Source organism: Eretmochelys imbricata, chromosome 2, assembly GCF_965152235.1.
Source record: "Eretmochelys imbricata isolate rEreImb1 chromosome 2, rEreImb1.hap1, whole genome shotgun sequence".
NCBI lineage: Eukaryota > Metazoa > Chordata > Testudines > Cheloniidae > Eretmochelys > Eretmochelys imbricata.
The window spans coordinates 43,318,405-43,332,321 of NC_135573.1; the positions used below are offsets into that span (position 1 = coordinate 43,318,405).

General features: G+C 38.3%; 1 protein-coding gene across 2 annotated transcripts in view; it reads left to right on the top strand.

Annotated features, from left to right (window-relative positions):
* Positions 1 to 12,749, top strand: part of VIRMA (vir like m6A methyltransferase associated) — a 39,621-nt gene extending 26,872 nt beyond the window's left edge. For both annotated transcript variants that reach the window (XM_077810001.1, XM_077810002.1), the window contains exons 18-24: positions 1,176 to 1,328; positions 2,095 to 2,255; positions 2,902 to 2,998; positions 5,686 to 5,852; positions 6,239 to 6,570; positions 8,516 to 8,659; positions 9,144 to 12,749. In XM_077810001.1, the coding sequence (XP_077666127.1) occupies positions 1,176 to 1,328; positions 2,095 to 2,255; positions 2,902 to 2,998; positions 5,686 to 5,852; positions 6,239 to 6,570; positions 8,516 to 8,659; positions 9,144 to 9,301 (1,212 nt within the window). In that variant the 3' untranslated portion in view covers positions 9,302 to 12,749. The remainder of the gene's footprint in view (positions 1 to 1,175; positions 1,329 to 2,094; positions 2,256 to 2,901; positions 2,999 to 5,685; positions 5,853 to 6,238; positions 6,571 to 8,515; positions 8,660 to 9,143) is intronic.
* The last annotated feature ends 1,168 nt before the right edge of the window (positions 12,750 to 13,917 follow it).

Here is a 13,917-nt window from a genome sequence, read left to right on the forward strand (position 1 = left end):
TAACAAAACCTGCTACACGTTGCAAAGAATGTCTGTTAATGAAGAGTAGAACTTTTATCAGCATGTGAAGAAAGTCTAGTTGCATTCCTCAGGGACAAAATGCAGTCTTCTGGCCTTCATATATTTTTTTCATTAATTTTACATATTCTTAATGTTTGGAATGCTTCTTTGGAATGCTTTCCCATATTTCTGTTCCTATTGTGGTATTTCTATAAGCAGTTTTCTTCATCTTGCAAATTTACTGAAGTTTAGAAATAGATTCCCTTTTATTTTTACATTAATTTCCCAATTAAAAAACACAGTTCAGATGTATGCATGCTTGTCATAACCTGTCAGAGCAATTTCAAAATACTTTGGGTGAAACGTTACAGATTTGGTTATTTAACTAATATGAGACAGTAGCTGTAATGTGGTGATAGTGAAATATACCTGTGGGAGAGAAGTTTTCCGTAGAGATTTTTTTTTTTTTTTTTTGTTTCTTAAACAGAATTTGTAATATTAGGGGCATGTAAGTATATAAGACCCTTTTGCAAATTGATTCTGCAGAGTTCCTTAAGAATGGTTTCTGAGGTGATCAGTGTGATATTGTATCCAGATTTTGGATTGGAGTCTTGTCAAGATAGAGATTTGCTGTGTTTCTGAGTTTTGTTTTTAATTAAAAAAAAAAATCCTAAAATTAACATGTGGCTAGAAACAACCTGAAACATTATTAATGCTCTGATACAAACCTATTTTCAATGTACAGTACATGGGGAAAAAAGGAACCTCTTGATGGGATGAGCTAACCATGTCCTTTTGAGTATACTTTATTTAATGATATATTTTTTGTGGTTTTTATTTTAAATCACTAAATATAATATATATATATTTTAAATATATATATATTTTAAAATCTTCCTCTGAGATTTTGGTGTATTCTCTCTCCATTAGTTGAGCTGCAGTGTTATCTTTTGTTTTTGTCTGGCGTGGAGATAATGGTTTCACTAGATATCCACCAAAAACTATTTTTGGAGGAAATGCAATAAATTTCCATATTGTTGTATTCTGTGCTAAAGTCTGTCTGGATAGCTGTAGGTTTTGTAATGCTGTCACAAGATCTAGTTTTTGATGTTTTAAAAAAAATTAGCTTTTGCATGTGTGTGGTTTTTTTTTTTTTCCCTCCCCCCCCCCCCCAGGGATGTTGTGGAGATGATGGAAGTCTTATGGAAGTAGATGGTTCCCATCCAGCCAGAACACTGGGTCTTACTACTGCAGAGTTAAAACATTTATTACAGAACAAAGAAGAAACTCCAGAAAATTTGCTACTTGAACTGGAGAAACATGTTTTGGTAAAACAGTTTTTGAATAATCAAGTTCATTTTTTGTCCTTAGCGGACCTCGCTTTACAAGTATGTATAGATGCTTGTCTACTTATTAGTAACGAGGGCTCATGTTGATGTGCACTAGCTAATGAAATGAGTAAGAATGATTTGAGTGGTGCTCAGAATTGTTTGTATGCTGGCTTTATTATTATTTATTATTTGTACTGTGTTAATGCCAACAGGCTCCAATCAGGGTTTGGGAACCCCTTGTGCTAAGACACTATTTTCACATATGAGACAATAATCCTTTCCCTTGAGAGCTTTATATATGACCAGAGATAACAAGTGAATACAACAGACAGGGAGCATAAGGTGGTAGTAAGATGATTGGTGTGCTGGGACCAGTGTATTAAACTAGCTGCCTAACCCCTGCAGAAGAAGAGCTCTGTGTGAGCTTGTCTCTCTCTCCAACAGCACTTGGTCCAATAAAAGATATTACCTCACCCACCTCTAATAGCCACTGCAAGTCAGTTGGTAGGTAAACAAAGGCTAGACTCTGAAAGAAGTGGTGACTGCTATTTGTTCTTTTTTTAAGGTACTAGGGTGCCCTCTGCTGTCCTGTCTGCTTTTCTGCATCTGTTTACTTTAGATAATAATATATGGATGGATAGAATAGAACGTGCAGAAAATAGTCTGTGAAACATTTTCTTTTCAATCTGGCAAATGCTTAATGTTGACTGTTCTAAATTTTCCTCTTTGGAAAAAATGTCTGATTGTGATGTCTCTTATGCAGGAACGTTCTAAGGAAGATGACAGCCTTGAATCCTTATTGGACAATGTAGCTGGACTTCGGCAGATGCTGGAATCAGCAGGCGATCCTTGTCCTCTGAGTGACCAAGATGTAGAACCTGTTCTTTCTGCACCAGACTCTCTCCAGAATCTGTTTAATAATAGGTAAAATATTAAATATGTTGGAGGTTGAGTGTGCTTAACTTTTAAAAATGCAACAATTTATGGATTAGTATGTTCTGTGTAGGATTTAATACAGGCCTTTGTTTTCCAGGTTTTATGCTTTATATATCTTACTGTTATTAGTATATCTTTACTGTAGGGGAACAAACGGTATTTGATAACTCCTCCAAATTGAATTTTATATGATGCTAAGGTTAAGGATTTCTCCCACAGTAGCTCTTACAAAGGTTTTTCATGCTAATTCAATGAAGGAATCCTGTTCTTTTTTCAGGCAGCCTCGCACTTAGATGAGGTGAAATTTAAATATAACACTATTGAATGATTTCATGAGATGCAATTACTACTGAAGTGTTTTTTCAGTTCAGTTTTCTAATTACTGTATTAGCTTAATCTTGTTTATAATACATTTGCTACTCTTGCTGAATCTTATGTTTTATAATCTGCACTTTCTTGATTGGCCACAAAATACCAAACTTAAATTTCTTTGAATGTAAATGAAACCCTTGAGAGAGCACTTCTGCAAGAGCAGTGACTCCAGGAGTCCATGATACCCCAGTACAATAACCAAATACATTTACAGCAGATATTGGCCTTTAATCAGAAATACATTTGATATTCATTGCTACAGGACAACATATGTGTTGGCAGATGTGATGGATGACCAGCTGAAATCTATGTGGTTCTCACCATTCCAAGCTGAAGAAATTGACACTGATCTGGATATGGTAAAAGGCTTAATTAAAATTGAGAAAAAAAGTCATAAATGTATTCCTTGTTAAGCTGAGAGTGAAATTTGTTTATAAGACATATCAGTTTTCCTTATCGCTTTGTCAATATGTGTCTAAACAGCCTCTACAAAGAAGGGGGAAAGAGAGTAGGATTTTTGAAGCAGCTGAGGGTAGACAAGAAGAGGCCAGCTTCCACCTGACCAGCCTCAGGGCTTTTTAAGAACAGAGATAATTAAAAAAGGAGGGCTGCCAATGGGCATCAATGATGCCATCTAGGTGAGTGGCTCATTCTTTCTGCCCTTGCCCTACAATCTGACACTGGCTGGCGTCCCTTAAAGATTAATACTGCACACATTTAAGTGTATGCAGAAGCAGATAGAAAATCACTGAGGTCCTTGGAATAACTTCCAGAATAGTTAATGTACATACACAATAACCGTAGATTTTCAGAAAGCCTTTGACCAGGTCCCTCACCAAAGGCTCTTAAGCAAAGTAAGCAGTTATGGGATAAGAGGGAAGGTCCTCTCATGGATTGGTAACTGGTTAAAAGATAGGAAACAAAGGTTAGGAATAAATGGTCAGTTTTCAGAATGGAGAGAGGTAAATAGTGGTGTCTCCTAGGGGCTGTACTGGGACCAGTCAAATTCAGCACATTCATAAATGATCTGGGAAAAGGGGTAAACAGTGAAGTGGCAAAATTTGCAGATGATCCAAGATAGTTTAGTCCAAAGCAGACTGCGAAGAGTTACAAAGTGATTTCAAAATTGGATGACTGGGCAACAAAATGGCAGATAAATTCAACGTTGATAAATGCAAAGCAATGCACATTGGAAAACATAATCCTAACTCTCTCTATATATTCACAATGATTCCAAGATCTCTTTCTTGAGTGGTAACAGCTAATGTAGACCCCATCATTTCATATATATATGATGGGGGTCTAAATTAGCTGTTACCACTCAAGAAAGATCTTGGAATCATTGTGAATCGTTCTCTGCAAACATCCACTCAATGTGCAGCGTCAGTCAAAAAAGCTAACAGAATGTTGGGAATCATTAAGAAAGGGATAGATAATAAAACAGAAAAATATCATATTGCCTCTACATAAATCCATGGTATGCCCACATCTTGAATACTGTATGCAGATGTGGTCACCCCATCTCACAAAAGATATATTGGAATTGGAAAAGGTTCAGAAAAGGTAAACAAAAATGATTAGGGGCATGGAACAGCTTCCATATGAGGAGAGATTAATAAGACTGGGACTTTTCAGCTTGGAAAAGAAATGACTAAGGGGGGATATGATTGAGGTCTATAAAATCCTCACTGGTGTGGAGAAAGTAAATAAGGAAGGGTTATTTACTCCTTCTCATAACACACAAACTCAGGGTCACCAAATGAAATTAGTAGGCAGCAGGTTTAAAACAAAAGGAAGTATTTTTTCACACAACGCACAACCTGTGGAACTCCTTGTCAGAGGATGTTGTGAAGGCCACGACTATAACAAGGTTCAAAAAAAGAACTAGATAAATTCATGGAGGATAGATCCATCAATGGCTATTAGCCAGGATGGGCAGGGATGGTGTTCCCAGTCTCTGTTTGTTTTCCAGAGGCTGGGAATGGGCGACAGGGGATGGATCACTTGATTACCCATTCTGTTCATTCCCTCTGGAGCATCTTGAATTGGCCACTGTCAGAAGACAGGATACTGGGCTAGGTGGATCTTTGGTCTGACCCAGTATGGCCGTTCTTATGTTCTTAAGTTCTCTTTCTATATCACTTCTTGGAGCTTTTTGGCACTCAGATATATGTTAGCTAGAGAAACCAAGTTTCTTCCTCTTTTTCATCTATTCATACTGCAGTAGAATTCAGAAATCCTGATTAGGACTGTGCTAGGAGTTGTATACACATAATAAAAAAGATAGTCCTTTTCCCCAAAGAACTTGCGATCTAAAGAAATTAAAGAAAAATTCATAGTTACAGGCTAAATTATTTGTAAAAACGTCATTTGTCTTTCTACACATGAACTCCAAATTTCGGATTTAAAAAAATCTGTGCTGGGAGAGTATCATAGGTCAGAGTTTATTCCTGGGAGTTACTGCCTTTGAAGTTAGGCGATCGTAATGGAAACAATGACCGATCCTTAGATTTCCATACTTAGAGAAAACTATCAAATATAACTCATCTCAAACTTAATTCTCATTCATCTTTTCATAGTTTTACCTTCCTTTCTTCTTGCTAGTACACAAAGATAGATATTATGTAAATAAACTTTTTCCTTAGCGGACCGTCTCTTCCTATGCCTCCCTCCTGTACAGAAGTCACACAACTGAATTTGTAAGGCTGTTCTCCAGGCAGGATATGGGCCCTGCTGGAGTGCTAATCGCAGCAGACTGTCAAAATCAAAATCTGAACCTTAGGCCCTGCCATTGCTGAGGTCCAGGGCTATACAGGTGCTGCGTCTTTTCTCTCAGGCCATATGACTTGGGTTAAAGGGGCTGACTGTGGCTTTGTACTCCTATGGGGGATTCCAGAGTAGGAAGGAACCCCAGCTGAGCTCCTCCCATCCTGCTGCTGGAGCTCCTTCTGCCTCTGCTGCACTTCTCCTGTTTCAAAAATACTGACGTCTTATCCAGTGTTGTTGGTTGTGGTTATTGTGGTGTAACTGTATTCTGTTATTGCAGGTAAAGGTAGACTTAATTGAACTGTCAGAGAAAGGCTGCAGTGACTTTGACTTGCAAGCAGAACTGGAGAGATCGTTTTTGTCAGAACCTTCATCTCCTGGTAGGACAAAAACCACAAAAGGGTTCAAACTTGGCAAACACAAGCATGAGACCTTTATAACTTCAAGGTAAGATGTATTGCTGACTTTGAATCAGTATACAGTTAATGCAGTCCAGCTGAGTGGGAGATACCTTCCTGTGGATAGGTAGATACTTGCGATTGATATTGTGTACTAAGAAAAAGCTGTTTTTTGAGCAGTGAATTCAAAGCTATCTAGTTAGGTAGTGAGATATTATGGATGATGCATATTTAAGAAATATGAAGAAGCAAAGACTTCTGCAGAGAGCATGCCTACAACATTAAGCTTCATCGTATCTTGGCAGTTATGTTACACAGTTTTTAAATTATGAATTTAAACTTCTACTAAATACTAATACAGAGAATGCCCAACATTCAGATGGAATAAATTCTTAGGTCAGTAAATAATCCTGTTCATTTTGTTTTGCTGTATAGTGGAAAATCTGAGTACATAGAACCTGCAAAGAGAGCACATGTTGTGCCACCTCCCAGAGGAAGAGGCCGGGGAGGATTTGGACAAGGTATTCGACCACATGATATCTTTCGTCAAAGGAAACAGAATACAAGCAGACCACCTTCTATGCATGTGGACGATTTTGTTGCTGCAGAGAGCAAAGAAGTGGTCCCTCCAGATGGGATACCACCACCTAAAAGGCCACCAAAAGTATCCCAGAAGATATCTTCACGTGGTGGGTTCTCAGGGAATCGTGGCGGACGAGGAGCTTTTCACAGTCAGAACAGATTCTTTACGCCACCTGCTTCAAAAGGTATGTTGCTGCTTCTCTGAGGATTTGGAGTAAACGGATTACTGTCTAGGATAAAAAATGCTTCTCTAGGCTATGCTGGAGTTAAACCAAAGCTATGTTTAACTGTTCTCTGTTACGGTCTGAGTGATATTTTTGCAAAAGAATTTAGCTAAATCTTCACTCTTTGGTCTCACGCTGTTGTGTGCAACGGCTACAGGAGTGCTTGTAGCTGTAACAGAAAAAAAATTAACTGCTTTGTTACGAAATGATATGGGCATTTGTCAAATTAAGCATAACAGTACTATCAACTTTAAATGCATTTTTATTAGAAAGGCTCCCCTGTCTCGAGGAGGAGAAGAAGAATGTGCAGGGCCCCATGTTTGCAGTGATTCTCTGGGTAGAGATTCTGCTGCAGAATTTAGGCTTTCTTTAAATTAGCAGACAAATAAACCTATATTTGTGACAGTGAAGGTTGCAGCGGGATACATCCATTCCATCCAAAACCTTAAAAACATGGCAATGAGAAGTTATGGGGATAGATGTGCATTCCTTTCCACCTTTGTATTGTCTACAGCACTGTTAATATAACACTCCAGTGCTCCATAAGGCGTTCTCTTCTACCGCCAGCAGGTGCCCAAACTAGAACTGGGTGAGACTTTTTTTTTGTGGTGAATAGCAAATTTGCCAAAAAATGCATTTTGGGGGGCACTGAAACTGTGTGCAAATTTGGTTTGAATTTGGTGAAGTTTCCACTGTTTTTTTTTCCAGAAATGCCAAAACTGTTTTGAATTGATGTTTTTGAATAATTGTTTTTCAAGTTTTTCATTTGGTGTGAAAAATTCTTAAGTTTCAGTTCAAACAAACTTTTTTTTGGTTAAGCCACTGAATTAAAAAATCAGTTATTTGTTCAGCTCTAATCCAAAATCAATATGTACCCCAGCTTCTCCTCCCCTACCCCTCCACACAAAGAAAGGTCAAGTAGCCTCTGCCCTATCCAGAAGGAGGCGGAGATTCAACCACTTCCCAGATACAAAACCCTCAACAGCTTTCTGGGTGCCAAAATCTCAACCTCTACTCCCTTGCCAGCTGCCAACCCTCCAGCTTTGCCATTCCAGCTTCTGTAATGCAGCTGATATAAAAATACTGTGGCACATGGAAAAGTGAAAATGGTCTGGGCAGTGTTAAATTGATAAAGCATTCCATAATTGAGATTTGTGTGAATTTACTGTCAAAATACTGTACTGGTCGTATTGTTCATTATATGTGAATCAGTAAGTTAAAAACCAGGTAAGTTTCAGTGTGCTGCAGAAGTAAGGGGCTTTGCCACAAGAGTATGCAGTGGCAGAGGATAGGTTTCAACCCTACTGCTAACTGTGAGGCATCTGACAGTAGTCTAAATTAATCTCAGCCACCCGACTCTTCCCCTTAACGTTTTTCTTGGAGTCTGAGGCCTTCCATGCCTTAAGCCTTGTTTGGCTGTGTATTGGTGACTGTTCCAGGTATTAGAATTCAGGCAGACTGTATAATATGTGGCCTCTGGAATGAGTTTCATGATGTGACTGCATCAAACCAGTACGGTTTCTCATCCGTACAGAGCTCATTTGGAGCTTGGTATATTGAGGAATATATTCCCCGCATCTCCAAAGCATAACGGTGTGCATCCTGTTCCTTTAGGCTTGACAGTCTCAGCACTGTGTCGACCCTGGTGCATATGATGTAGGCTCAAGCCATCTCTAGGTTAATATATCAGTCTCCCCATAGATAGTGCTGGATAGGCATATAGGGACTCTGAGCTCCTTGTGTCATCTAAAACATTGGGGTTGTGTGTCAATGCATTCTTGTTGTCCTATTACAGTATAATTATTCCTACTAGACTGGTCATGTACTGCAGCATACTACTAGTTAAACATTGCAGAAATTAAAATGCAGAAAACTTTGTGTTATTCAGCACCTGTTTTGTGTTTAGGAAATTACAATCGTCGTGAAGGAGCCCGGGGTTCAAGCTGGAGTGCACAAAATACCCCACGAGGAACTTACAATGAAAGCAGAGGAGGTCAAAGCAATTTTAATAGGGGTCCCCTGCCACCATTGAGGCCATTAAGTTCTGCAGGTACGTGGTATTCTTTTTACAGTACACGGAAGTGGGCGTCAAATTGTACAAAGCTCCCAGAGTTGCATTTTCTTTTTACAAATGAAGCTTATTGCTGGCACCTTGAAATACAGTAAAAGCTTTAAATATATATTAACTATGGTTCGATAATGGTAAATCCAAAATCCACTTTAATATAAACTTTTGTTAAAATGTAATCCATTATAAATTTACAAAACTCGCTGATTTGAGTGCTTGAATTTACAATCTTAATCTTGCATTAATACTAACTTTTTTGCAATGTAATTGTTTTAACAACCCTGGTAATTGCATCTCTAGTTAAAACAAAACAATGTTTGCCTAATGAAAAAGTGATAAAAGACTAGAAAATAAATTAAAGGTCCTTTAATGTGTATCCTTACGTTTGTTCAGCCCCTAGCTCAGCAGGGCCTAATCCCTGGGCATTACCACGGTTAATATATATATATATTTTTTTTGCTTTAAGGCTATCGACCCAGTCCTCGTGATCGTGCTTCCAGAGGCAGGGGTGGAATTGGACCGTCTTGGGCAAGTGCTAATAGCGGTGGCAGCGGTGGCTCAAGAGGAAAGTTTGTTAGTGGAGGCAGTGGAAGAGGTCGTCACGTACGTTCCTTCACACGATAAAAATGAGACCTTATAGAACGGCCCAGCAGGGTGAACTTCTTATGATGATGATGACAACAAAAAGAGGCACTAAAGGACCAATTTAGACTTACTGGTGTCTGGAGACAGCGAGAGAATATTTTTGTCTGAAGAAAGCAGTTTTTGTTTGAAACAAGACTTGAAATTTCAATAAAATTCAAGACTTTTTGTGTACAATTGTATATCTTTTGTTCCCTTGAAAGAACATTTTAACTTTTTTGTGGACTTCTGTAGACAATACTGAATAAGGAACCCATGTGAATTAAGACTTCAAGGATTTCTCTTCTAAAATATTAATTGTGCCAAAAGCAAGGTACAGGTGTGCTGATTTTGCAGTAGTATAGAAGGCAGCATGAGGTTTTCCTCCCGGGTTTAGAACCATTAGCTCAGTTTCCTATTGGTCTGTTAGTTATTATAAAATGATTGAGGTACATCTTTCCAATGGTCCTAGTAAATGAGAAAAAGACTGACTGAGACTTAATATGTGAAAGAACACAAAACTTACAAATTTAATTTAGAAGTTATGGATAAACACTGATACCACCATTACATACATTAAACTCAAACCTGTACCACTGAAATTGGCAGGAAAACTTCCACTGACTTTAGTAATAGTAAATTTAAGGCCCAGAGCGTAACTTTTAGAGATGTTATCGCTCTAAGCCTGTATGTTAAGAGCTGGTGCCTATGCAGTGTTGTTGTAGCTGTGTTGGTCCCGGAATATTAGAGACACAAGATGGGTGAGGTAATATTTTTTAACTGGACCAACTTCTGTTGGTGAGAGGGAGAAGCTTTTGAGCTCACACAGAGCTCTTCCTCAGGTCTGGGAAAGGTACTCAGTGTCACAGCTAAATATAAAGTGGAACAGATAGTTTTAGCATAAGTAGATACATATTCGAAGAGACCATTTCAGGGGGAGTGGCCCATTAATACCCCTTCTCCCCCCCCAATCATGAGGACAAGAACCAGAGGTAGTGGGCTACAGATTGTTGTAATAAGCCATAAATCCAGTGTGTTTATTAAGATCATGATTTTTAGTGTCTAGCAAAGTTATGAATTTATTCTCCAAGGGTAGTCTTTTGAAAGTGTTGTGCAGGTTTCCTTTTGAAGATGAGGACAGAGGTCAGAAAGAGTGACTGCTTTGTGAAAAGTGTTCACCCACAGGTGATGTGGTGTTTTTGTCTTTTTATCATTTTCACTTGAGAGTGTAATGATTGTCTGGTTTCACCCACATAGTTGTTGTTCGGGCATTTAGTGCACTGGATGTGGTAGACCATATGTTGTGATAGGCATGTGTGTAACCATGGATCTTGAAAGGTGTGTTTGGGGGGGAGAGGGTGTTGATCATTGTACCAGTGTAGATGTGTCTGCAGGTTTTGCATCGGTTGTTCTGGCACGGTCTGGTGCCACTTTGAGTTGGTGTCCTGGTCTGTGGTGCGGACGAGTTCAGTGTAGCTTGAAAGTTGGTCCAATAAAAGATATCATCTCACCTACCATGTCGCTCTAATGTGTACTAGAAGGAGATCATAGGGTGAGGTACCTTCAGTATAAACAGAAGCTGGGTGGAGTTAAATTATTCTTCGGAGCCTGCTGACTTGTGTAGTTGCGGGGAGAGCATTTAAAAGCAGACTTTCATAAAACTAAACAATTCCCTAAGGAAGCAAGAGATACAAAACTTTTCCCTTTAATGGACACTTTGGCTTTTTGCTTGCGTAATTGTTTGAGATGTCGAGGTTGAGATATATAATGCAAGAGGAAAAGCTTTGAAAATTAAGAACATACAAAGAATCTGTACAAATAGTCACCTTCACGTTTCTTTTCAAGCTAAAAAAACTCAAAATCAAATATATTTTGAACTCAAATGTTTACTTTTTCTGTTCATCTCTGAGGAATTTGTCCAACATAATTACTAGGAAGATAAGAAGTTAATAGCTGCAGCCCTCATTATAAAGGCCCTGTATATGTTAACCCATGGTAGACAACTGTTTGAATTTAGACTTTAATTCTCATTTACACATAGGTCCCTTTGCACTACCAGAGTGGTGTAAATGAGCGTTCATCTTAATGAGGATCAAGCCCAGTTAGTTTATACACTTCCAGCTAAAACTGATCTTAATGTGCTTTGGTCAACCAGCAAGCATGCTGCCATTAAGCATTAAAAACTCACCATCTTCCACTCCAAGTGCAAAGCATATTTCTTTGACCTTACTTTCTCTTAACAAATACACAGCACTCTGCATGTGTGTATTTATTTATTTTATATATATAACTACCAAAATGACAATCCACTGCCCATGCTTCTCCTCCTGGGGAGATGGAGAGAAACACATGAGAACTGTTAGTCACCTTGCTTAATTCACTAGTGAGAGAGGCTCAGATACTACAGTGATGAGAACCTATATAGAATAGAAAAGCATATTTTAATGTGTACTGTAGACTAAGTAAGAACATGTTTTAAAACATTGTTTAGTCCTATTGACTAAGTTGCATTCAACAGTTTTCTCTGAAACCACAGAGAAAGCAAGTGTAGGAAGGGGCCTTGTATGTGGTGGAGACACGGGGCATCATAGCTCCAGAAGTTTCTATCAAGACTATTAGTTTGCACAAAGAAAGTTAATTGACAGGACCTATAGGATAGTTTAAAGTAAACTTGTTCTAATTAACTGGGCATGGCAAAAGGGAATAATTTTGTTTCACACAGCTGTATATTTTAGTACTGTATAAAGTAACAGACTTCAGAAAAATGATTGAACAGTAGAATCTGAATTGTGAAAAAAGCATCAGATACTCAAGTCGATCAAGGAAGATGGAATTTTACTAATTCAATTGTAATGACTAAAACGGGTGATGTTCTAGCAAACATAGGTATTAATGCTATTTTTTTAAATTGAGGAGCATTGCATAAATATTTTGTAAAGCAGACTGAGGCTCCTTTAAACCATGGGTTTGAGGTTTTTTATTTTTTTTAGAAACTTTACAACTTACAAAACTGCAGCAGGGACGTGAGTGATTTGTTTTCAGGCAGGGGATTTGGAATGAAAAGGTAAGAAAAAGCTTCAAGTATGGAACAAACTGTAAATATTCAATTGGTTCTTAAAGTTTGAAATACAGCATGTCATGCTTGTCACTTTCAAACTAAAAAATAAAAGGCTGGTAAAATTGATCAAGGTGAACAAAATCTCAGTAAATCATTAGTCAGACTTGAAAACTGAGCAGCATGTCTACAGTTTCTTTAAACATAGTTCTAGGACTTGTAGTTGCATAGGACTTATTTAATATTTGTGGGAATTCTTTCTCAAGGTTAAATTAACTTGAAATAATGCTGTAAATGCTATGTTTAAAATTAATTTACTTGATTTGATACATTTAAATTGAATTCTTACCATGAGCAACTCAGGTTTAAAACATTAAATTCCACTTTTTAATTTAACTTGGAACTTTGTTCTCTAATTGGCATTAGCCACTTCCAGTGCTCTAGTCAAAGGACCACATCAGTGTTGAATAGCAGCTTTCTTAGAAAGCAGTCCCATTGACTTCTACTAAGGAGAAAGGAGGCAATGTTACAGCAGCTAGAGTACCTAACTGTTTTTTTCCTAATGGAAATCTATTACATAGACCACCAAAAGTTCTCTTTGAATGTTCAAAGTGTTATTTATGTTCAGAGCTGAAGTGGAAACTATTTACATCAGTCTAGGTACATTTCTGCCATATAGCTGTTAGCTAATAGTGAGTGGCTTTTACTGTGCTGTTACATCTTGTTTTAATAATTAGAACATCTTTGGCTAACAGTCTGGTTCCTTTACTCCTCTCCTCATCAGTCCTGGGTAGGCAGCCGTTCAGGGATCGACAGGACAGGTAGGTTGGGTTTGCTCTTCATGTTCACTCAATTCAGCAACAGTGCTGTTAGGCAGTTAATGACTGTGGCCTGAGTCCTGAAAATATTTGCACAGGAGACGTTCCATTGAGCTCGTGTGTGAGGAAGCAAGTGCAGAGTTGGGGACTAATATTAGTTCAGGAGTGTTGCATTTTGGACCCTAGCTAGGTTACTTGTTCAGGGCTGTAAAACAATGTAAAGCTCCTAGGCCTCAAGCATGGCTCCTTTGTGGGGAAAAATACACAGAAACAACAGGGCTCCAGAAAGCAAGTGAAGAGAGAGTAAAAATGTAGAGCACCAGCATTCATATTTGCAAAAGTTAAGACATATCAACCATTTTGCTCTGTACCAAAGCAGTGTCCACAATCCAATTGGAGCCTTCCAAGGTTGGGACTTTTGAATCTGACAGCATCAGAATGAGACACTTTCCCTAAAGATGGTTTGGTCTTTCCTGGCTAATTTAGCATGGTTAGCATGTCCCTTTATAAAACTCCAGGTGTTCCAGCTAAGGATGAGTGTGTATGTAATCTTCACGTTTTGCATACTTTACAAACCTCTGTTTATTCTAAAGGAGCAGTGTGCAACAGATTTTCCTCTTTCTACCAGTGGCCCTAATTAAACTGTAAACAGCCAATATCTAAGGTAGAATGTTCTCTAGCAAGCTCCGCCAGTCCTTTATGATACTAGTTAATGTCAGTTTTCACTGAAATATTGTCAAACTGAA